Raw genomic sequence first — 23,186 nt, forward strand, 5'->3', positions numbered from 1 at the left:
GAACAGAGATGCAAAAAGAATTAGGAAAAGATTGTTTTGAGAGTATTCTTCCCAGAGTTTTACAAGTTTTCTGAGTTGCACGTATTTTAAGTTTTAACAAGAAAAAAAAACAGTAAATGTTATTTAAAAACAAGAAAGAAGAAAGTAACACATTCTGTCCTGATAGTGTTTAAGATCCAGTAAGGAGATAAACTTGATATGCAAAAATAAGACAGAAATACCTAAAACTAAATGTAAGTAAGTGCAGAATATATCATTATATAAGTTATGTACAGAATCGCTGAAGCAATTTAAGCTCTGAGCCTGATGGGGTTAATCACTGAAGGCTTCCTGGAAGAGGTGAGTTTGTAAGCAAGGTTTGAAAAGAGAGAGGTGGCAGACAGGTGTGGAGAGAGTTCCAGACAAGGAATATGTAATTTATGCACTGTCTGACACATTTACATAGCAAAAGGTTCTATATTCCAGAGAGGAAATCCTCTCTTCCTGACTCTTGGACCACTGTTTTAACAGTAAAGCAGGGAAAGGTATTAAGACTATTACTTCCACCTAAGTTATACCTGGTATTAATACAAATAGGAATTTTATTCCCCTCTCAAATCATTGGCGGAGTTCTAAGGCAACCTGAGCCTCTGCTGAACTGAGTCAGAAAAGACCCACCTGTTTTTCACCTGTGTACATTTCCTTACCCTTAGGATTCCAGACCACACCTCTTTCTTATTGGCTGCATTGGAGTTAGTGGCAAGACGAAGTGGGATGTGCTCGATGGGGTGGTTAGACGGCTGTTCAAAGTAAGTGTTTCAAGATGGCGGCTACAGCAAAATACCGAACATGGGCAGCTGGGCCTGGGGAGGCAGAGAGAGGTTGATGTCCCGAGCTTGGCCATTTCTCAGACCTGTCCCCTTCTCTGCATCTTAATGTTGCTGAAACTTGTTCCCTGGCCCTCAAGGGGATGGAAGAACGATGGTAAGTACACACTGGTGATCAACCATATTCTTTCCATCTGCCCCTTGCAGTGGTGGGCCAGCTAGTGAGAGTTATTTGAGTAACTCGTTGATCCTCTCACAGTGAACTTCTAATTTCCAACTCTCTTTTCACCTTAGAATTGTGTCCTATGACGTAATGTTTTGGAGGATGTAATCTGTGGCTAGGGCTTAGACGTCAGATTTCTATCCTTCATTTTGGGGGATTTGATCTGACTTGCCTGGTATCCTGTGCCAACACTTCAGAGTCTCTGAGTTGTGTTACAAGTGACATTAATTTCTGATCGATGGCCAGGCTCAAGGATGTTGCCATACCTATTTCTCTATTCTTTCTAATCATATTATTAGATTGGGTGTTTGCTACGGGATAAATAACTAATGAGTACCAAGGTGAACCTTGAAACACAAAGTGATTTGAAATAAGCTTTTGGTACATTTTTTCTATGGTCCTGAAATAAGTAAACAACTATAAATGCTCATTAATCATATTTCCTGAGTAGTACTAATAGCCCAAGTTTTCTTTTTTTAAGACAGAGTCTTGCTCTGTCACCCAGGCTAGAGTGTAGTGGCAGGACCTCAGCTCACTGCAACCTGTGCCTCCCAGGTTCAAGCAGTTCTCCTGCCTCAGCCTCCTGAATAGCTGGGATTACAGGCACCTGCCACTGTACCTGGCTAATTTTTGTATTATTAGTAGAGATGGGGTTTCACTGTCTTAGCCAGGCTGGTCTCGAACTCCTGACCTCATGATCTACCCACCTCAGCCTCCCAAAGTGCTGGGATTACAGGTGTGAACCACCGAGCCTGGTCAATAGCCCACGTTTTTTATACTAGAGACTGTGCCAAGTCCCTTATTTTCCCATTTAAAAATAAAGAAAGTGAAGTTCAGGTTAGGTACTTGTTCAAGGTCATGGATGTAGAATTAGACCACATTGATCTAGTTAAGGTAGTCGGACTTCAAAAGCACTTAACTTATTAGGTTGGGGCAAAAGTAATTGCAGTTTTTGCCATTAAAACCCAGTGATGCTTTGAATGACTCTCTCTTGAATAAATGGGAAAAGACCTCATGTGTCACCTCATGAGTCATTTACAGTAATGGCAAGAAAACACAATTACTTTTGCACCAACCCAATACTACACTGTAGTTTCTTTCTAACAGCTAGATCCAGGTAGCCTCATACAGAGAAAATTCTGTTTTTTGACTGGAGACTGTTCCGCATCCTGGCAAGCCAGACTGTAGAAATGAGACCAGAAAAGACATATGAATGCTTTACACTGGACCAAGTCTCCTACCTAGGCCAAAAACTTATCTCTGCTGATGGGCAGTTGGGACATTTTTGTATTAGAATAGCAGTTTGGGCTGAAAAGAGACACGTTGGCATCATAGTAAGTGGAGAAATGAGACCATTCAAGGCCTGTTGCTAGGATTCCACCTAAGTCATCGTGCAGTCACCTCCTGATACATGAACCTTAGTTCTGCATTTACTAACCTAAAACCTTTTGTTCACTCAACCAAGAGGGAACACTTTGCAAATTAAACACACAGTTTCCTTCTTAAAGATCTAGAGCTGATTTTTTTCTAGCAACCTGCATTTTAATCTTTTTGTATGATCTTTGAGCCAAAAGAAGGGGATGGAAGAGAGATTTCCTGTCAAAATTACTTTTTCATGAATTTTCCAGCACCATTCACAAGCCCTGATGTCTTCAAGACTTCAGCGGAACTTAGGAAAAGCAGCCTAGCTTTTCCGTGCTTGCTTCATCCAGACTAAACGTTCACAATCTTGTTAGGGGTTTTGGTTTTTTTTTTTTCATTCCTAACCAAATAAATCTGTATTTTAAGAGGCCTGTGGTACTAGGGCATTATCCCCGCAGAAAATCAGTTCTCCCCCTCATCCCACAGCTCAGTTTCAACTCAGGCATCTGAGAAAGAAGAGAAGATGATTATAAATCACCCAATGAAAACATGAGTCATGGGCAGATTTTAGCCACATCTTTGATGGGGTCTTTATTTTTTATTTTTTCCAGGAATACATTATTCATGTCGACCCAGTGAGTCAGCTAGGGCTGAATTCAGACAGTGTTCTTGGCTACAGCATTGGAGAAATCAAGCGTAGCAACACTTCCGAAACACCGGAGCTGCTTCCTTGTGGCTACCTGGTTGGAGAGAACACAACCATCACGGTGACTGTCAAAGGTAATTGAGCTGATTGCAGAGTTTCAGGAATTGCCATTTTCATTTTGTGACTTGGCATAGGCACTTGTGGCCACAGTTTTGTTTGTGCATGTTTGCGGGCTGCTTTTCTTCCTTACACCACAGTTAGTCTTACCTACGCAAGTTGAACAGTCTTTTGCTTTTCAACCACCTTAGGAAACAAAATAATTTTAGTTTACTGCTGCAGTTATCTAACAAAAGAACCCATTAGCCTTATGACTCTGAGATGATGGAATTTTTATAACCCTGTTGAAATAGGGCTTTACTGATACTGACGAATTACTCTTGCCAGCAAGCTTTGGACATGGTCCCATTCTACAGATGGGAAAACCATGACTTGCTGTAGGCTACAGGAGTTACTCTAAGCATCCTGATGAAACTGCTGAAGCTCATGCCCACACAGGATGCCGCTAGAGCTTCCGGTTTCTCATTACCTAGCAATATTAAGCCCCAGGCCAGTGCATTCCTTGGAACTCTAGGCCCACAAAGTTCACTGTGGTTTAAAAAAAAAGGCTTCCTGGCCAAGGAATTCTGGAAAACTACATCATAATCCCCACTTGTGTTTTGGGGGACAAGAGTGCACTGGTACATCAAAGCCTCTGTCATTCAATGTCCTAACTCCTGCTGGTAAAAAGGCTGTTTGATGCAATCTGTCCCAAATTTATTTTATTGTAAAACCCCATCATTTCCTATATGTTATAGACCACCTGAATATAAACTTTCATCAGTACTGTCCTAGGCTCAGTCTTTGTGCCGTTACATTTCTTTCTTCCCTGAAAGGCACTGCTCCTGACTGCAGTTTTGCAGTCGTTTGATGCAAGGTGTATTTCCTGGATGGTGGAGTCTCCACAAGCACCCCACCATTTTCCATCAGCAGGAATTAAGATCTTGCTCTGCAGGTGGCAAGTGGTACATATCGCTTGAGCCTCACACAGCCTTCTCTTGCTGGCAAGTGAAATTCCACAATTGTGCTCTTGGACTATAAATGGCAGAAACCTACTCAAAAGTAGCTACAGCAAAAAAGGAAATGTATAGGCTCCTGGCCCTAGGCAATCCAGGAGTACACTTCAAGCACAGCTGGATCCAGGTGCTCAGATGGTGAATCAGGACCAGGCCTGCCTCAGCTTTGCCCGTCACGGGCGGTGCTTATTTAATGAGCTCTTTGAACATGGTTGATGAAATGGCCCCTGGTAGCCCAATTCCTTCCTCTAGCTTAGGAACCTTGAGGAAAGAGGTGTTTTGGGGAAAATGTAACAGAAAACTCCTAGGGATGACTCTGGCCCACTATAAGTCGAATGCCCGTCATAGAATTGCTCCTTATGACCAGGGAGAGGATTTTTCCGAACCTGGCCACAAGCCCATCCCTTTGGGTGGATGGAGGAGCCAGATTGGTTCCACTTGAACTGCCAGGAATGAGCTCCCATGAGAAAGAAGAGCTCCACCATGAGGGGAAGCAGGAAGGGGCACCAGGCACACTGGAACCATCGTCCTCGGCAAGGACTCTTTAAGGACAGCCTTTTCCGTCCTGGGTTCAAATTGCATTTCATCCCTCCTGCCAAGCATGCATTGTTCACTTGCTGGTTTTACAGGTGAGCATTGCAAAGCACTGAGGGGTAAAAGGAATGGCCTATTGCTGAGACCAGACCAAACCTTTCTAGAACGTGACAAGATTACCTACCTCTAGTGGAGCGTGCCACCCCTCCGCGCAGCCTGATCCATCAGCACATCAAGCTTTAGCACCTCAAGGGATCAGCTTGGGTCTTTCAGTGATACCTGACTCTTCTCTTTCCTAGAGGGCTTAAAACTTATGCCTTCAAGGTACTAAAAACTACTCGAGGATTTGAGCTGAAAGAGTTGCCTGAGCATCAGTGATTCCCTTCAGTGGTACCAGGGGAAGGGGGTTTGACTTTGCATTTCCTGAAGTGAGCTCATCAGCAAAATCGTCACTCCCTGTGGGGTTTATGGCAGAAGACTGAAACAGAGTAGTGTATGTTCAGAGGGGCTTTCTAGTGGGTTTCTCCTGTGTTTGTTATTATTATTATCATTATCAGGTTTAGACTGGAGGCTCTACACTCCATACCTTGCATCGAGGTTTGAGCAGGTACACGCTACATTGAGCTCAGTAGAAGGAAACTCTTAGGCTTGTCCCTAGTGGACAAGGCATCTGGGGGCCTTTATCCCATTCATTCTGAAGGAATCACTGCATTAGGGGTTACTTGATTAGGGGAAGTCTAGAAACAAACATAATGCATTGGGGGGATCTGCTAGCAGTGAATGAGTATGTCAAAGGAAGATGCTATTTTTTTTTTCAGTGAAGTTTCTTTCACTCTTTTTGCGTGGGCTGGAGTGCGATAGCACAGTCTTGGCTCACTACACCTCTGCCTCCCGGGTTCAAGTGATTCTCCTGCCTCAGCCTCCCGAGTAGCTGGGATTACAGGCGCACACCACCACACCCGGCTAATTTTGTATTTTTAGCAGAGATGGGGTTTCACCGTGTTGGCCAGGTTGGTCTCAAACTCCTGACCTCAGGTGATCCACCTGCCTCAGCCTCCCAAAGTGCTGGGATTACAGGTGTGAGCGACCATGCCAGCTTGGAAAATGCTATTATAAAACAGTAAATACTCTTCAGTTGACTTTTTATTAATTCTGCTGGTTTCTTGAGAGTAGTTTTTAAACAGTAACCTGAGGTTCTGAACAGCTAACCTTGGATGGATCTTCTCTTAAGATGGTATCCAGAATATACCTCTTGTGAAGCCAACAATCCTGATTAATGACATTGTCCCAGGTAGGAAAGGGGAAGGATAAGTTTCCACTTGAGGTTGCTGAGGGCCAAGAGTCCTAGTTCACAGCATTTCAGGCCAGGTCTGCCGGCATTCACATTCCAGAATCCAGTGATCTAGCCTTGTATTTTTCCCCCTTTTATAGACAAAAGTACTGTTGCTTTCATGGCACATCTTCGTGTGGATAGCAGTGGTACCTGGCATGTGGGAGGGAGCAGGGTGAACAGGCAGCCTCGGAGTGACAGGCAAGTGACAGAAAAGACTCAGGTTTGGTTTGGGCATATACCATAGATATGGTATATATAGCATATGTATAGTAAATATATATATATATATATATATATATATAGTAGGGTGTTTGTGTGTGTATAGTAAGTATAGTAAATCCAAACAGGCAAATAGAGCCCAGAGTTTTATGAATTCTGCAGAGGACAGATGGGGACTAAGAGCCCAAATGTTCAAGGTGAGTTTGAATCTGGGAAGTTAGCCGAGACAATGGAGGCGAGACGCCTACAGGTGCCTCAGGGGAGTGGACTGCTAAAGAAAGGTATGGCCTCCGGTGTTGGCAGTCCCAGTTAGGCAAGCACAGAGAGCCACCTTTTCTGCAGGGCTTCAGACGCTTCCTATCTCTGTCAAATGCAGGGCTCACAGAAAACAGCCTGGACTCACTGGTGTTTGAGTCCTTGATCCCCAAGCCCATCCTGCAGCGCTACGTCTCCCTGCTGATGGAGCACCGACGGATCATTCTCTCTGGCCCCAGCGGCACTGGGAAAACCTACCTGGCCAACCGGCTGTCTGAGTATATGGTGCTTCGAGAGGGACGGGAGTTGACGGACGGGGTTATCGCCACCTTTAACGTGGACCATAAGTCCAGCAAGGTGAGGAGGTCATTCTGAGTCTGCTGTATTTTGTGGCCCTTTCAAAACTGATGATATCACCACTAGCCTGATGGGAAAGCAGCGTTTCCTATCAGCTCTCCTTAAGTGGTTTTAGAAAGCCGTGTGAAAGAGGTCCGGAGGGGGCTAACAGAAGGAAGGCTCTATTCTGATCCTCCCAGTGAAAAGTTCCATCTATGTTTAAGCTGATGGAGCTCATTTATGATGCTCAGTGCTAGCAGTTCTTTAATGTTATCCGAGATACATCTGTTACAGTTTACCAAGAATTTATCATGTGCATACTGGGTGTTGCTGTTTTTCCAATATATTTTGTGGAATAACAATAATGATAAGACCAGAAACAAAAATAACAATAATAAAAATAACAGAAACCCACATTTATGGACTGCTTGCCCCATGACCAGCAAACACCTTCTCATGGCAATACCTTCAAGAGGGTATTTATCACTATCCCCATTTTGCAGAGAAGGCAACAGAGGCTTGAAGCAGATTGGTCCTGCACCTAAGACCACTCAGATGGTACTAACTGGTAGAGAACTGAAGCTCAAGTCAAAGTCTCTAAAGCCCTGTGGCCACAATAGGTTGGATCCTGCTTCACAGTGAGCAGTGGAAACCTGTTTGCAGTCTGACCTAGTCCCAGCTGAGAGTTGGAAAGTGTGATATCGGACCTGTTCATTCATGCGTGTAGTGCACTGATGGATAATTGACTCTAACTGGCCCTATTCAAAGGGGCCAGAGGATCAAAGGTGGATTGAAAATGACTCCTTTGCCTTAAGGATCACCTAGTGTGCTTGAAGATACAGGTTCCTAGACCTCACTTCTTGATGATCTATTTCATTAGGTTGTTTGAGGCCGGGTATCTGCACCATCCACAAGTTCCCCGAGTAACTTGATGTAGGTGCAGGATAAGAGGAAAGTACCCAGAGCCCCACCGTTGAGAGCCTTTGTGTGAGTTAGGGAACTTCTCCCGGGACCAGTAAGTGAAGGCTCCCCAGGCAGGGAGAATCACATGCTTAGGGCCTAGAGCTCGTGGTGAAGAGGGACTAAAAGAACCAGCCACTTTAAAAGGTGGGCTTTTTCTATTGCTAACAAGCCATATTTTGACTTAAAATGGAGAACAAGGGTGGGTGGGTGCTGGTAGGAGATGGAGAAAATGTTACCCCCAAGCAAGCAGGCTAGCATCTAAGACAGACAGTCTGGTGAAGACACAGACTGGGGCAGGTGCCCAAGTCTGATCCATGCCCAGTGCTTGCCCACTGTACACTCTCAGGCTAGGCACCTGACCGTAGCATGCCTCAGCTTCTCCATCTATAAAATGGAAACAATCATAGTACTCACCTCCTAGCTTATTGTGGGGCTACAGAAGTTCCTGTGTGTAAGGCTCTTAAAGGCCTGCCTGGCTCTAAGTGATGCCCGCTCTCATGATGATGACAGTAATGGCAGGCAGGCATCCTGGGTTCCCTGCCAGGTCCTTACCTTGCTGTTTCAGCCTTTCTCTCTGATGTGCCATCATTCTTCCTCTTCCATTTTTGACATGCATCCCTTACGCCAGGCAGGCAGGGCTGTGTTCTAGTCCCCTGCCGAGCCAATGCCCCACCCATTCTCCAAGGTAAAATGCAAAGCCTGCCCTTTCAGCAGGACTTCCCCAAGCCCAGTGCATGTAGACTCGTCTCCCAGCACTACTCAGCATGACTTAAGTGTGTGTCTGGCTCCTCTGCTGCTCTGATGTGTAGAGGGCTTCTGTGTATGTAGCTCTCAGGCAGGTGCTATGGAGGTACCAAGACGTACAGGGCACCTGCAATCAGGAGCCTACTGGGAGGTAGGCATCGTGAGAAATGTCAAGAAAAGTAACAGGATTTCTGGAGAAGATGGTCAAACAGTAATAAAAACCATGCCTGGGCATGGTAAGAGCATCAGGGTCAAGGTTTTCAGTCATCAGGTAAGTACTGGAAGGCAGGACCCGGGCCTTACTCATCCCATTCCCACCCTGCCTTCCCTGAGCACCAAGCCAATGCCCTGTAATAGGCAGGCACCCAGAATGTGTTCACAGCACAGCATCATGAAGGGCCTTTCCGCCTCCACTGGCCTAGGTGAGATAAAGACCCTGGGCAGGTGTGTCTTTACTGGATGCATTCACCAACTTGTTCTCCTCCGGCCCTCCTGGCCACCATAGGAATTGCGCCAGTACCTGTCCAACCTTGCTGACCAGTGCAACAGTGAGAACAACGCTGTGGACATGCCTCTCGTCATCATCCTGGACAACCTACATCACGTGAGCTCTCTGGGAGAGATCTTCAATGGGCTGCTCAACTGCAAGTACCACAAATGGTAAAGGCTGGTTCTGGACCTTGTAGCCCCAGGGAGAGAGTGCTGCCACCTGATGGGGCGCTGTGCACACAGGTGGCCTGGGGCCGGCATGGGAGTGAAGCTGTGTACATGCGTAGGGTTGGGAGGGGCAGCGGCTAGCCATCCACCGGCCTAGATGCACAGGGCCACTGGCCTCTGTGAGCACCTTGTTCTCTAGCTTGGCTTCGACTCACAGCTTTCTTTCCCTTTGTTTTACCCGCAGCCCTTACATAATCGGCACAATGAACCAGGCTACCTCTTCAACTCCCAACCTGCAGCTTCATCATAACTTCAGGTAAGTTTTCCCTTCCCTTGTCCAGTTAAACTACGGAATCATAAAGAAGGAAGGCAAGAAGGGGCGAGTAGAGAAGCCTGTGTTGAGTGTCTGTTGTATGTTAGGTATTGCTAAGCATTGTTTTCAGCTTAATTCATTTAATTTTAACTTCAGCCTCAAGTAATTACATTTACCACTCTCAGTTTACAAATGGGGAAACTGAGGCCCAGAGACTTAAGTGCCTTGGGTGAGGTCACACACTGGTCAGTGGCAGAGTGGAAACGTGCACTCAGGTCTCTGACTCTGAGTCCTGCTGTCACAGGGTCAAGGGGGCAGCTCCGGAAGGGACTACAGGTTTCCCTGCTGCCCTGCTTGTTGCCAGTGGTGTCTCTCTGTCCCAAGTGAGCATGAGCAATGACAACTTTTACCTAAAATGTCCTCACCTAATGGGGTCTATAGCGAATCCCAGTTGCTGTGACTCCCTGCTGGCTTGTCTTCCCTACCCTGCCACAGCACCATGCTGGTCCTCTCTTGCGGCCAAGGCGTGGGAAGGACTGTTCATCTCTGTTGTGCCAGGTTGCATTGCTGCCTGATTGGCATTGCCAAGCACCCCTTGCCCCATATTGAATCTCAATTGACTCCACCTCTCCTGCCCGGGCTCTTAGAGGTGGGTGTGAAGCTGTCTCCTGGCCTGGGACCTCCGGTTCATTTCCACCGGCATCTCTGCGGGAGATCTAATGAAAGTGTGTCTGAATGTAATTACCAGAGAAATGTTGACTCCTCTAGCACACTGAGAGCATGGCTCACCTCTGCATTTAGGCTGTCCCAGTCTTGTTCGTGCTTTACCCTAACCATCCCCCAAGTTTATCGTCCTCCTCTTCCCCCATCATTGCCCCATCATCACCCAGCACACCATTGCCATCACCTTCTAGCCAGTATATCTGCCTGCAGCTTGCCCCTCTGTAGGCAATCCTCCACACTGTGGCAGCCCGACCAGAGTGAGCATTCTAGAGTGCACATCTGACCGTAGAACTCTCGTGCTTAAAGTTCTTTAGTAGCTCCCTATGGCCTGCAGAATGAAATCCAGACTCCGTGGGTTGGCAGGTCAAGTCTGAACTTCAGCTACACTAAACCTCTGGTAGTTTCCCCAAACACCCATGCTATTTCCCATGCCTTTGCAAATGCTGCAGCATCACCCCACTCCTCACCCCAACATCTGTTCCTGCCTTTCCTTATGTTGCTGCTGATTATCTGTCCAGTCGCAGCCTAGACATCCCCTCTTCTTAGGAGCCTTCCCTGATTCCCTTAGGCTTCATCATATTTCATTTCTCTCTTTGCTTGTCTGCCTCTTCCACCAGACTGTGAGCTCCTGGGGACCAGGACTATGTCTTAGTCATAGTGATAGCTCCGTAGCCTGGCACAGGGCCTGGCACCAAGCACATAAGGCAGTTTATTTCAGTGGTTAGAGCCTAGCCTCAGGAGCCAGGCTTCTTGGTTCTCATCTTAGTTCTTCCATTAACTAGCTGTTTGATCCTGGACAGGTTACATGACCTGTCTGTTCCTCACCATTTCTGTCTGTAAAATGAGGGTGGTGATAACATCCATGTCAGAGGGTTGCTATGAGGAACTGTGAGTTAATACATAGTTACAGTGTTTAGAACAGCGTTCGGTGCATAGCGAATCCAATTTTTGCATTAGCACACACACCTTCTGTTTCTAACATGCTTTGGTTCCTGAGGTCAGCCATCATTTGAGTCACTACCATCATCTTGAAAACTGTTTCTGGCTTCCTCCAGATGGGTGCTTTGTGCCAACCACACGGAGCCTGTGAAGGGTTTCCTTGGCCGGTTCCTGAGGAGGAAGCTCATGGAAACAGAGATCAGTGGGCGGGTGCGGAATATGGAGCTGGTAAAAATCATTGACTGGATTCCCAAGGTCTGGCATCACCTCAACCGCTTCCTGGAGGCTCACAGCTCCTCGGACGTCACCATCGGTGGGTGGGAGACTGGGGGTTGGGGGCTGGCATCCTTGGGTGTCCATCCTCTGGGCCCTGGCCAGGACAGCACTTTGCAGGCACAGTCAGCAGAAGCTGGACTGTCCATAAATATAGAAATGGGGGCAGAGGGACAGTCACAGACCAGGTAGACCCCAGACTGTTAGTGGTCTTGCAGAAGAGAGACGTGTCCAGCCTGGCCCGATATAGAAACGGCTGACTCACTAAAGAGCCCCTATCTCAAGGTTCCCCCAAGCTGAAGCTACCCTCTGGGATTGGCTTTGCTTGAAAAATAAAGTTTTACCATCATTTCTGAAAGCTGGACATTTAGGACAGAGAAAAAAGATGACTAACCATGTCACCGTCTTGACATAATTTTAATTTGAGCTTATTTCTTCTGTCCTTGTTCATACATATATGTTTTATGTAGTGTCAATGAAAGCATTCGTAGAACATGTTCCTTTTGGCTGGGCATGGTGGCTCATGCCTGTAATCTCAGCACTTTTGGAGGCCGAGGCAGGTGGATTACCTGAGGTCAAGAGTTCGAGACCAGCCTGGCCAACATGGAACCTGTCTCTATTAAAAATACAAATAATTAGCCAAATGTGGTGGCATGTGCCTCTACTCCCTGCTACTCGGGGGACTGAGGCAGGAGAGTCACTAGAACCTGGGAGACGGAGTCTACAGTGAGCCAAGATTGCACCACTGTACTCTAGCCTGGGCAATAGAGCAAGATCCTGTCTCAAAAAAAAAAAAAATCCTTTTTCATTTAGCGTTATCTCATAATTCTAAATGTTTTTTGTTGGTTGGTTTGTTTGTTTTTAGACAGTGTTTCACTCTTGTTGCCCAGGCTGGAGTGCAGTGGCAAAATCTCAGCTCACTGCAACCTCTACCTCCCAGGTTCAAGCGATTCTCCTGCCTCAGCCTCCCCAGTAGCTGGGATTACAGGCACCCACCACCATACTAGCTAATTTTTTGTGTTTTTTAGTAGATAAGGGGTTTCACCATGTTGGCCAGGCTGCTCTCAAACTCTAATACCTCAGATGATCCACCTGCCTTGGCCTCTCAAAGTGCTGGGATTACAGGCATGAGCTACCGCGCCCGGCCAATTACTCCATTTTAAAAATTATTTTTAAAGGCTACAAAATGTTCAAATGCAGATGTACCCTCATTTGCTTAATCATTTCTGTTCTTTTGGACATGTAGTCATTTGCTTCCATTTTTTAAAATCAAGATTATTAACGCCACAGTACACACCTTCCCCATAAAGCCTTTCTTGAAGGAGGGAGACTCCAAGGTGGAATCAGGCATCAGAGCATCCTTCTCTGTGCCCACCATCCAGGGCTGGTATATCTGCATTCAGGCCTCAGTCCTGCCATCATTCAGAGTGCCCAGGGTCCCTCCTGTAAGGAGTACTCAGACTTTGGCTTCCCCTGATGCCCCATTACCCACGCTTCTTTCAGTGCTAATGTACTTTCGCTGTGGTCTCCAGGCCCCCGGCTCTTCCTGTCATGCCCCATCGATGTGGACGGCTCGAGAGTGTGGTTCACCGACTTGTGGAACTACTCCATCATCCCCTATCTCCTGGAAGCCGTCAGAGAAGGACTCCAGGTGAGAAGACACCACCTGCTGGGCTCCTCGAAGTTGAGGGGACACTGTTCTGGTGACCAGATGGGTTGCCTTTATCTCCTCCTCCAGGAATCTGACTGACACGGGGTGACAACCCCTCACCTGGGAGATTGTCACTGTAGCGCAGCGTAGGGACACTTGGCTGCAAGCCCTGGCTCTGCCACCCATTAGCGCTGTGACCCCAGGCAAGCTGATTAGCCTCTCTGTGCCTCAGAGCCCTCATTGATATCCTGCCACAAAGCGTTTTTTGCAAGGATTAAGTGAAACTATGCTATAAAGTGTTCAGCATGGTGAGTGCATGAGAAGTAGAACCATACACATGTGTAGCACTTCACAGTTTGCAAAATATTCACCTACCTGCCTTTTGGTTTAAGCCTTGGATTAGTCCTGGAACTTGGACAGAAATTTAGTTTTCTACTCCATATTTAAGAGAAAAATTGAGGGTCAAAGAGAATAAATGATGTGCTGTAGGTTATAAAAGGGAAACTTGAAAGATGTGGAATTCGAACCCATGCCTTCTGGGTCAAATTCCAGGTTCTTAGCCCTGAAGCTGGTGGCACTCACTCCCTGACATCAGGACTCCTACCCTCTTAGGTAACTTTGGGGCCCGTAAGACTGCCATGCCAGTTCCTCCTGCCTGGCAGCAGTTGGAAAGCACTAATTCTTTTTTTTTTTTTATACAGAGTCTTGTTCTGTCACCCAAACTGGAGTGCAGTGGTACGATCTTGTCTCACTGCAACCTCCACCTCCTGGGTTCAAGCAGTTCTTGTGCCTCAGCCTCCCAAGTAGCTAGAATTACAGACATACACTACCACACCTGGCTTTTTTTTTTTTTTTTTTTTTTTTTCAATGTTAGTAGAGATGGGATTTTACCATGTTGGCCAGGCTGGTCTTGAATTCCTGGCCTCAAGCTATCCACCCACCTCAGCCTACCAAAGTGCTGGGATGACAGGCATGAGCCACTACGCCCTGCCCAGAAAGCACAAATTCTTTACTTCTCACTTAACCTGGGGTTTAGAAGCTTGCCATTAATTTAGAACTTGGGATAGTTTTACTGTTGAGCCTGGAGGCAGCCTAACAAGTTCTGTAGGCTTTTAACACTCACAGTGAATAATTAGCAGACATCATGCGTGGCTGAATAACCCAGAAACCAGTTTGGTAACCAGGTTTCCAAGAGCTGCTTTGTTTCCTTGGTACTGGACGGTGGGAGACGCAAGATGCTATTGTAGGCCTGTGGAGGGTGCAGGGACCAGTGTGCACCCGCAGACACATGTATGACAATGCAAGTTAATGTATGCAATCAATGTTTGTCTGTCGTTCCTGTGTGTTGGGCTGAACTGGGTAATATTCCACTATTTTCTATCTATGATTTATAGCAGCAGTGATGGTCTTCAGAGGCATTCAGGACAAAGGGAACTTGAAAAGGAAAATATTTTGCCTCTCGTGATGCATTTCATTAAACTGGAGCATATGTGTCACAAATTCAAGGCAGCATATTGAAATACAAGTGTGTTGTGAAACCAGAAAAGAGCAAGAAATTAGGCAGTCTTTGGCCAGCCCACAATCATTAGTTAGCAGTGCTCTGTCAACTATTGCTTTCATACCAGAAGGTATGAGTGATTTTAGATCTTTGCAGTGGAATCTCCCTAGGTAGGTGAAGTTACTGGCCTGGGCAAATCGACCATAATTTAGTCCTTAATCAAATGGGTTTGTTAGTACCGCAGACCCAAACAGCCACCCAGTCATTCCTATACTGGGGCCGGTAGAAGCATCTCCTACCTGCTGGATTCTTTCAGTCTCTATTGTCTCAGAAGCTCTCTCCTCTGTTCTCATTGGTGGCTTCCAGAGAGTACAATATGCCCAGCACCTCTGGGAAGCCCAAGCTCCTTTAGAAGAGCAAAGAGAATTGCAGGCAGAGGAGGTGGACTCTTTCCCCCATTCCGCCTCACCTTCTGCCATTTGCTTTCTAGTTACTCCAAATGTGGTACAGGAAGGGGAGTGAACCTCAGAGTCACTGGGAAAAACTCATGGGCTCTGCTGAATAAAGGCCTCCCCTCCCCTGGGAGGCATTAACGGGGAAGCGGGAGCCTGTCTGTGCTCCAGCCTTGAGCTGCACTTGAGAAAGCGCCTCATTGGTTACCAGTGGTTGGCAGTGCTAGGGCCCTGCTCCTTTGGACCTAATCCTAAAAGAAAGCTATCTGGGCATGGCTGGGAAGGAACTTCCCTTCCCACCTAGGAGAGGTTGCTGATAGAGTTGATCATAGAGGAGCATTGGGTATTCTTCCCACCATGAGGAAGTGAGGCCCCAGCCGTCTGGGGCAGGGAGTAAAGACATGCTTCAATCTCAAAACTCACCAGTTCAGTGTGAGACAGGAAGCGTCGGCACTGCTTTGTGCTTCAAGGTCATTTGAAGGTCAGATTTTTAAGAGTACAGAGCAGCAAAGGGAGGCAGCCAGAGTTTGCATCCTACTAAGTGGCTCAAAAGTGAGTCACTGTGTCCCAAACCTGTGACCTCACCATCCTCATGAGCCCAGGAGACAGTATACACTACAGATTCCCGGGGAAGCTTCCTGTGTTCTACACGCCTCTGGTTTTGGAGGAACGTTTGCTGATGTTTTTTGAAGGCCTGCTACTTGCCAGGTACCATTAGGGGCCCCACATGCATGATTTCATTTAGTTCTGACAGCCCAGTGAGTCTCTCACAGATGAGGAAACTGAGGCTCACAGACGTTCTTGCCCCTTTCCAAGTCCACTCAGCAAGGTATGGTGGAGTGAGTATTGGCGCCCAGGATTAGCTGGCCCCTCGGCTACTTCTGTTATTTTCAGACTGTCCTAGGGACCCCCATCACTCCACTGAGAAGCCTCAGGTGGCTCAGGGAACCAAATACTGAATTTTAGAGTGGAGTTCTCTCTCTGTGATTTCATGTGACAAAATGATTCCTTTATTTAAAAAAAAATTAAAATTTGCTCCTCTTTTTCATGTTACGTTGAGTCCAGGCCTACCCTAGGGTCACCTGCTCCTTACCTACCCTTAGTAAGTGGCTGTGAAGTGAGCACATGGCAGTTCAGACTGAGTCATCCTTTGGCCCAGGGTCTAGGCTAAGAGGTGAAGTCCCTAGAATGAGTTCTGATGGGACTGCTGTGTACCAGGAGCAGGAAGGAGGGCTGCTTATGGTAGCACGGATTTGATGGGAACATAAGGAGACCTGCAGCCAGTGGGATGAGGATGGCTTCCAGGCAGCCCCTCCCACAGGCACACCCATGCCAGGAGGAAACATGATGTCGCCCTCTAGTGAGCGAAAGGTTGCATTGCAAGTGTGTGTACGTGCGGATGCACACGTGGAACCTCTTGAAGGAGCTTCCTGAATGTGTAGCCAGCCGATGCATCCTTCTGTGATGTGCACAGGCTCCTGGAGTCAGAAGGCTCACAGTGGTCCATGTTGTAGTTTTCCATGTCTCGGCTCCCTGTTGTCCTGTTCTCATTTTTCCTGACCCAGTGGGGATACCAGGTTCTTACCCCTGCCTTGGGGAAAGCGAACGTTCTTCCCTCTGTGTCTGTCTGTCCAGCTGTCTCTGCTGCTGCCCTTGGGGCCTGCGGTGAAGCTGAGGAGCTTTATAATGTTTCCTTTGCTTGCCACGGTACTTACCCAGCCACGCATCACCCAGACTTGAACATGTTTAGTGACAGTTGAGGAGGCTTGTAAAAATATTTTCTGTTCTTAGAGATGATGTTAGCATCTATCTAATATGCGTTTGTCTTCTGACTCAGTCCTCAGTCCTGCTCCCCTTCAGAGCTGTCATTGGAAATACTCACCAAAGTGTCTAAAGTCTACAGGGTAACTCAGAAGACCTCTCCCTGTGCCCATGGCAGGCCTGGTGCCTGCAGGGAACGGGAACAGTGGGGGATGAGTGTGGGGTCATTTATCAGATTAGCCAGCCTGCTCCGAGACTCTGGACAGGCCTCCCGTCTCTTGGCCTTCGGTTCCCCATCTGTAAATTGACAAGTTTGGACAAGAAGAGTGTTTTTTCAGGCTTGTTTCTATGAAGCCCAAAAGTTCCCCAGTCTACTCAGTTGAGGGCAGAAATGAAGAGCAAGTGTTTGAAAAGCATGGTGCCAGATAATCTCTGAGGACGTGCTCAGCTCCAAGAGTTCTAGCCTCCATGATTCTGCAGCCCTGAACATTTCCTCATCCAGGCTATAGGGTGGAGACAGAAGCAGTAGCTGTCACAGAAACAGCAGCCATGAGGGTTTGGTTCCGCCTCATGTGAAGTCTGGCTTGGAAAATGCAGCCCAGTTCCACAGGGAAAGACCTCAGGAGAAACTTCTAAAAACTGCACAAATGTTTCTAATCTGGAGCAGCCTTCTTTTGCTCCAAACATCCCACCTTTGTATTCTCTCCTGCCCTGAAACACATACCCACATACCCACAAACACGTGCCTCTCACATGATTCCTTCCTGCTCACACTATAGTTGCCTTTCAAATGCCAGACTGAGCTCCTAGGCCTGAGGCTCACTCCTGCCCCAGGTTGAGGAAGACTTAGCAGCAGACTGGGCCAGAGCGTGAGACGGGAGGAGCACTGGTGACTGGGAAGTCCGTGAGTCATAGGAGGCTGCATGTTAAGCAGAGCAGGTGATAGCCACAAATGCAGAGAGATGGGCCCATCCGAGAAGGGGCAGGGTGGGCAGCTTCTCTGACGGAAATCATACCTAGAGGTCCCAGGTGGCACAGTCATGGGAGCATGGGCACCTCTGGAGGGGACGATGAGCCCAGCAGGCTGACACGCTGACATCTGGCCAGCAGCCTGCTCCGCGTCTGCCTGCCCTGGGTCTGGCTGAGTCATGTGGCTCTAACTGATAGAGTTGTTCAAGGTGGTGTCAGTCAGGAAGGGTGGAGAGCAAAAAGGCCTGGCAAAGGAAGCTGAGGTTCTAGGTTCAAAATAGGCTCTACCTGGTAACCTTTCTCAACTGGCTCTGCTCTTTAGGCCTTGATTGCCCCGTCTAGTAAATGAGGGGTTGGGGTTAGGTGGCCTCAGCTGCTTCCCCTCGGAAAGACATGGTTTTGTTGGTTGAGAGCTCAGCTGTGCACTGCTGCTGTCAGCACCTTGCTCTCTGTGCCCTGCCTACTGCAGGATTCCCAGGAGGGCAGGGGGAGCAGACAGACGGACAGCCGTGGCCACCCTAGAGACACACACAGCTGTGGTGGCCCACAGGACTCTAGTCTTTGTGTCCCAAGGGACCAAGTGGGCCAAACTAGTGGGCCGTAGGATCGGACACACTTAGTTTCCAATTCTGGCTTCTCTCCTCCCTGGGCCTGTCTCATCTGTAAATCACGGGTAGTAGTACTTCCTCTTGGAGTTGCATGGTGATCAAGCAAGATATTTGTGAAGCATTTCTCACAATACCTGGCACACAGTCAGCTGGAAGATGTGGTGGCGTTAAAGGAGAAAGACATAAAGCGTATACCTAGCTATGTAATATACAAAGCCTCACCTTGGGAAGGGGGTCCAGCCTAGGCTCCCGTTCTTTGAAGAATGTATGTATTGGCTGGGCATTGTGGCTCACACCTGTATTCCCAGCACTTTGGGAGGATGAGGCAGACAGATCACAAGGTCAAGAGATTGAGACCATCCTGGCTAACATGGTGAAACCCTGTCTCTACTCAAAATACAAAAATTAGCTGGGCGTGGTGGTATGTGCCTGTAGTCCCAGCTACTCGGAGGCTGAGGCAGGAGAATCACTTGAACCCGGGAGGTGGAGGTTGCAGTGAGCCAAGATCGCGCCGCTGCACTCCAGCCTGGCGACAGAGCGAAACTCCATGTCAAAAAAAAAAAAAAAAGAAAAAGTATGTATTTCTTGAAATTGCTAGTAATGGTCAATAAAATCAGTTTACCTTTAGATAATTGAGGCTTAAGAAAAGGAGCTTGGAGGCATGGTGTTGATCTTAGTATAAAATTAAGTGATAACATGGTTTACTGTTTTAAGAGCCAATTAGTGATTAGAGAATTTTGAGAAATACATGACAAGGGAGAAGCCATCATAATTTCACTACCTATGTGCAACTTCTGTTAGCAGTTTGCTGTTTTGAAAAGAACAGTGCTTCTAGATAGGGGCTGTGAGAATCAGACCCATTTCAAGAAATGGGGTTTTACTGAGCCAGGACTGGCCCAGCACAGTGGCTCACACCTATAATCCCGGAACTTTGGGAGGCCAAGGCACGAGGATTGTTTGGGCTCAGGAGTTTGAGACTAGCCTGGGCAACCTAGGAAGATCCCATCTCTTAAAAAATTTTTTTTTTTAAATTAGCCCAACTGGTGGCATACAAGTAGTCTCAGCTACTTGGGAGGCTGAGGCAGGAGGATCACTTGAGCCCAGGAGGTTGAGACCACAGTGAGCGTGATCATGCCAGCATACTCCAGCCTGAGCAACATAGCAAAACCTTGTCTTCATGCAAAATAAGAACAAATATTGAGCCAGGGCCGCTGTGACCTCTGCCTGCAGTGTTGGTGCCCAGCACCCAAGGAGGAGGTATTCTTTGGGTAGGTGTGCCCAATGGAGGACTAGAGCTGGCTCTTGAGAGCTGATGGCACCTCTTTCTAACTCCATATCCAGTGACAGCATGTCAGTAGTTTGAAATCAGTCATGGTGGGAGTATACCAGGGAAGTCGGCAAATGCTTCAAATCAGGTCATTGTATTTTTCCCCCCAGAGCCAGTTTTTCAAATTAGATTACAGAGGCTCAGAGTTTAGGGTCGCACAGTGAGTCAGTGGCAGAGCTGAGACAGAAACCCAGATCAGCCTGACTCCAAAGCCTGTGCTCTTGAACACTGGGTCATGCTGCCTTCAGCCTTAGCACCTCGAGCTGTCTGCATTCTGGATGACTTCCCGAGGATGGAATTCTGGAAGTGAAATCACTCCATCGGGGAATGCATGATGCTGGGTTTAGGGAGTTTTTCAGAAAGCTGCAAAACTGGGGCTGCAAGAGAGAGCTGGGCCACTTCCAGACTGTTCTTTCTTTGCCTGTTTTCAGCTCTATGGAAGGCGTGCCCCCTGGGAGGATCCTGCCAAGTGGGTGATGGACACATATCCATGGGCAGCCAGCCCACAACAGCACGAGTGGCCTCCCCTGCTGCAGTTACGGCCTGAGGATGTCGGCTTCGACGGCTACTCCATGCCTCGGGAGGGATCGACAAGCAAGCAGGTGCCCCCCAGTGATGCTGAAGGTGACCCGCTGGTGAGTCCTCAGACACCAGAGCAGCTCAGCATTCATTGAGCACTTACTGTGTGTCAGGTAGGATGCAGAGCCTCTGGAAATACAAAGGTGACTAGACCCTGCCTTGCTTTGGAAGGCTGGACCCAAATGACGGGGCCATTTGGAATACGGCCCCAAGATTAGGGCCATTTTTGCCATATTTTCTTCCATGGTTTTAGTTTTTCGCTAAAAGACTTTTCCTCAGAAATATTTTCTGATAACTAGATAAAAGGTTAAGAATTTATTTTTTCCCCCTTAAATGTTCTTATACCTACTGTCTCTACACAACTCTTTGCCCTCTAATTTGGGATGCCACCTCTATTACCTGCTATCCTATGACTTCAGTCCCTCCCACCAATAACACAGTAGAGGAAGAGGTAGCTAAAGACCAGAAACCCAAGTCAAATGATCAGGAGGGTAGGCAGGGAGAGGTTTGAGGGCAGGAGGGACTCACAGAGGGGAGGGGGCCTGAATATGAGTCCCATGGCCATTGAGATGAGCCAGGTCCTTAACACTGTTTAAGCTTCTTATTTATTTGGCTGTTGCTAAAACAATAAAGGTCGTTTAAGAAGCATCTGTGCTGGGTGCGGTGGCTTATGGCTGTAGTCCCAGCACTTTTGATGGCCGAGGTGGGTGGATCACTTGAGCTCACAAATTTGAAACCAGCCTGGGCAAAGTAACAAAGCCTCTTCTCTACAAAAAAATACAAACATTAACTGGGCACGGTGGCATGCGCCTATAGTCCCAGCTACTCAGGAGGCTGAGGTAGGAGGATGGCTTGAGCCGGGAGGCAGAGTTTACAATGAGCCAAGATTGTGCCACTGTACTCCAATCTGGTTGATAGGACCAGACCTTGTCTCAAACAAACAAAGAAACGAAACGCCCAAGCCAATAACAATAGCATTTCTTATTAATTGTAATGTTCTACCAGTGTAAGACCCATACAGAGTCATACTGCTAAATTAGACCTAACAAATCAAAAGTCCTATCAAATAAAGAGGAAGCAAATAAACCAAAACCTCCCATGGTTAAAGGACTATTATCAGGCCTTAAATTTAGCCCCAAGCTTTTTTGGCAGGCACAGCAAAAAGAAAACACGACAGAGAATGTTATTTGCATTACCTAATGCAAGAAAATATTTATAAGAGATGTAGCAGGATTAGAAGACAACTGATGTGCTGTTCTATTCCTAGCAGCTAATTAATTGCCTAGACAAAAAAAAAAAAAAAAAAAAAAAAGGGTGATTCAGGTTGCCTGCCATCCTGCTGTTTGGTGGAATGCAGCTGTGGTTCTGCTGAAGATTGTAGCGGGAACTGTATTTTTGGAGGATTTATTATTTGTGTTGCCATGCACAACCTAGTTTGCAATATTTATAACAGTGGTCTTACAGAGGAAAGAAGCATTCTTTAAACAGCCATTTGCAACGGTAACCATTGCTAAAAGCCAAGGTCACGGAGGTATTTTTTGCGGGGGCAAACTCATGAAGTCTTACGTAGAAAATTGAATTTCGTATATCGAGAGGAAAGAATGGCCAGCCTATCCCTAAACAATCTTTTCTGAGCCAGTAACATTTGTACCACTGATTGGACACAGAAGGTTCATAGGTGAGACCCAAGATTCTTGGAATTCTGGAAACAGAATTCTCCTTCCAACTCCAGGCCGCCAGAAGTGAGCAGCTGTGCAGTCCAACCACTTTTATTACCAAGTTAGATACCTGGTATTTCTCCCCAGTTCTGCTCTTTCTGCCCAGGGCCATGTGTCTCTTTTATCATAGCTCTCTCATGTGTTAATCCTTCTCACTCATGAGACTGAGACCTTCATGAGAACAGGATTTACTTGTTTTTGTTCCAGAACCATATACTGTGGACATACTGGGAGTGTTTAATGAGTGAATAAGTAACCTCAGTTGCCGAGGATTGTCCATTATACTTCAGCTCTGCCTCTTCCCTGGTATGGCTATGCAGATGGACATCAGATGATGGTGCTTCTGCAACCTGGCTCACCTGGGTGGACTCTGCAAAGCATCCCGAGGGGCAGCTGGATACATACCCAGCTGCACCACATCCTGACCTTAGCTCAGAGAGGCCTCGTCTTCCTGACTTACTTGCTATATAAAATATAAAATACATGCACACAATTTATAGTTATAAATACAAGTAGTTTTTATTCCCTCTCCCCACTCCCAAACAAATGACTCATAGAATGTAAACAAGGGCAGATTCAAGAACGCTGTCTCTAAACCCTTGTCTTTAAGTTAGACGATGAGGACAACATGACATTTATTAAGCACTTACTATATGCCAGGCCAGCCCCTCTTCTAAGGGTTTAATACACATTTTATCGTTTTATTTCCTACTTCAGCCCTATGCGAAGTGTTGCCATTCTCCCCATTCCACAGATGACAGACTGGTGGCTCAGATACCTTAGGTAACTTGCCCAGAGATTCCTGAATCATAAGCCAGGGGTCCCTGCAGTCGGAGGCTCTGCTTATAACTGGTGCTTCCCCTCACCTGCCTGCCATGGCTTCCATAAGAGCTAGAGCACAGTTGGCTCCAGTCCAACCTGGCCAGAGCCAGGAGAAGAGATGGGTTTGATGCTTGTTGAAGTGGGAGGGGGTCTATGTGCTTCAGATGGCAGTGATGCTGACGCCCGTGTTCCAGAAGCAGGGACGCTCAATCTATCTTCATGCAGGCTGAGGGCTATGCCTGAAAGGTGTGCCCTCCTAAATAAAAAATAAACAGAATTTTTCTAGAAGGCATCATTTTGTTTTCAGTGTTCTACATAGATTAATTCAATCAACACCATAACATTATAAGGCAGGTACTATTA

At 47.1% G+C, this 23,186-nt stretch overlaps 1 protein-coding gene across 11 annotated transcripts in view; it reads left to right on the forward strand.

The window, feature by feature from the left end:
* The window catches only part of NAV2 (neuron navigator 2), a 768,220-nt gene that overhangs the window by 741,310 nt on the left and 3,724 nt on the right, over window positions 1–23,186 (forward strand). For all 11 annotated transcript variants that reach the window (XM_074401233.1, XM_074401231.1, XM_074401234.1 and 8 more), the window contains 8 exons: window positions 693–788; window positions 3,003–3,171; window positions 6,612–6,847; window positions 9,039–9,193; window positions 9,435–9,506; window positions 11,282–11,478; window positions 12,971–13,089; window positions 20,136–20,339. In XM_074401233.1, the coding sequence (XP_074257334.1) occupies window positions 693–788; window positions 3,003–3,171; window positions 6,612–6,847; window positions 9,039–9,193; window positions 9,435–9,506; window positions 11,282–11,478; window positions 12,971–13,089; window positions 20,136–20,339 (1,248 nt within the window). The remainder of the gene's footprint in view (window positions 1–692; window positions 789–3,002; window positions 3,172–6,611; window positions 6,848–9,038; window positions 9,194–9,434; window positions 9,507–11,281; window positions 11,479–12,970; window positions 13,090–20,135; window positions 20,340–23,186) is intronic.

This window comes from Saimiri boliviensis, chromosome 6 (assembly GCF_048565385.1).
Source record: "Saimiri boliviensis isolate mSaiBol1 chromosome 6, mSaiBol1.pri, whole genome shotgun sequence".
Taxonomy (NCBI): domain Eukaryota; kingdom Metazoa; phylum Chordata; class Mammalia; order Primates; family Cebidae; genus Saimiri; species Saimiri boliviensis.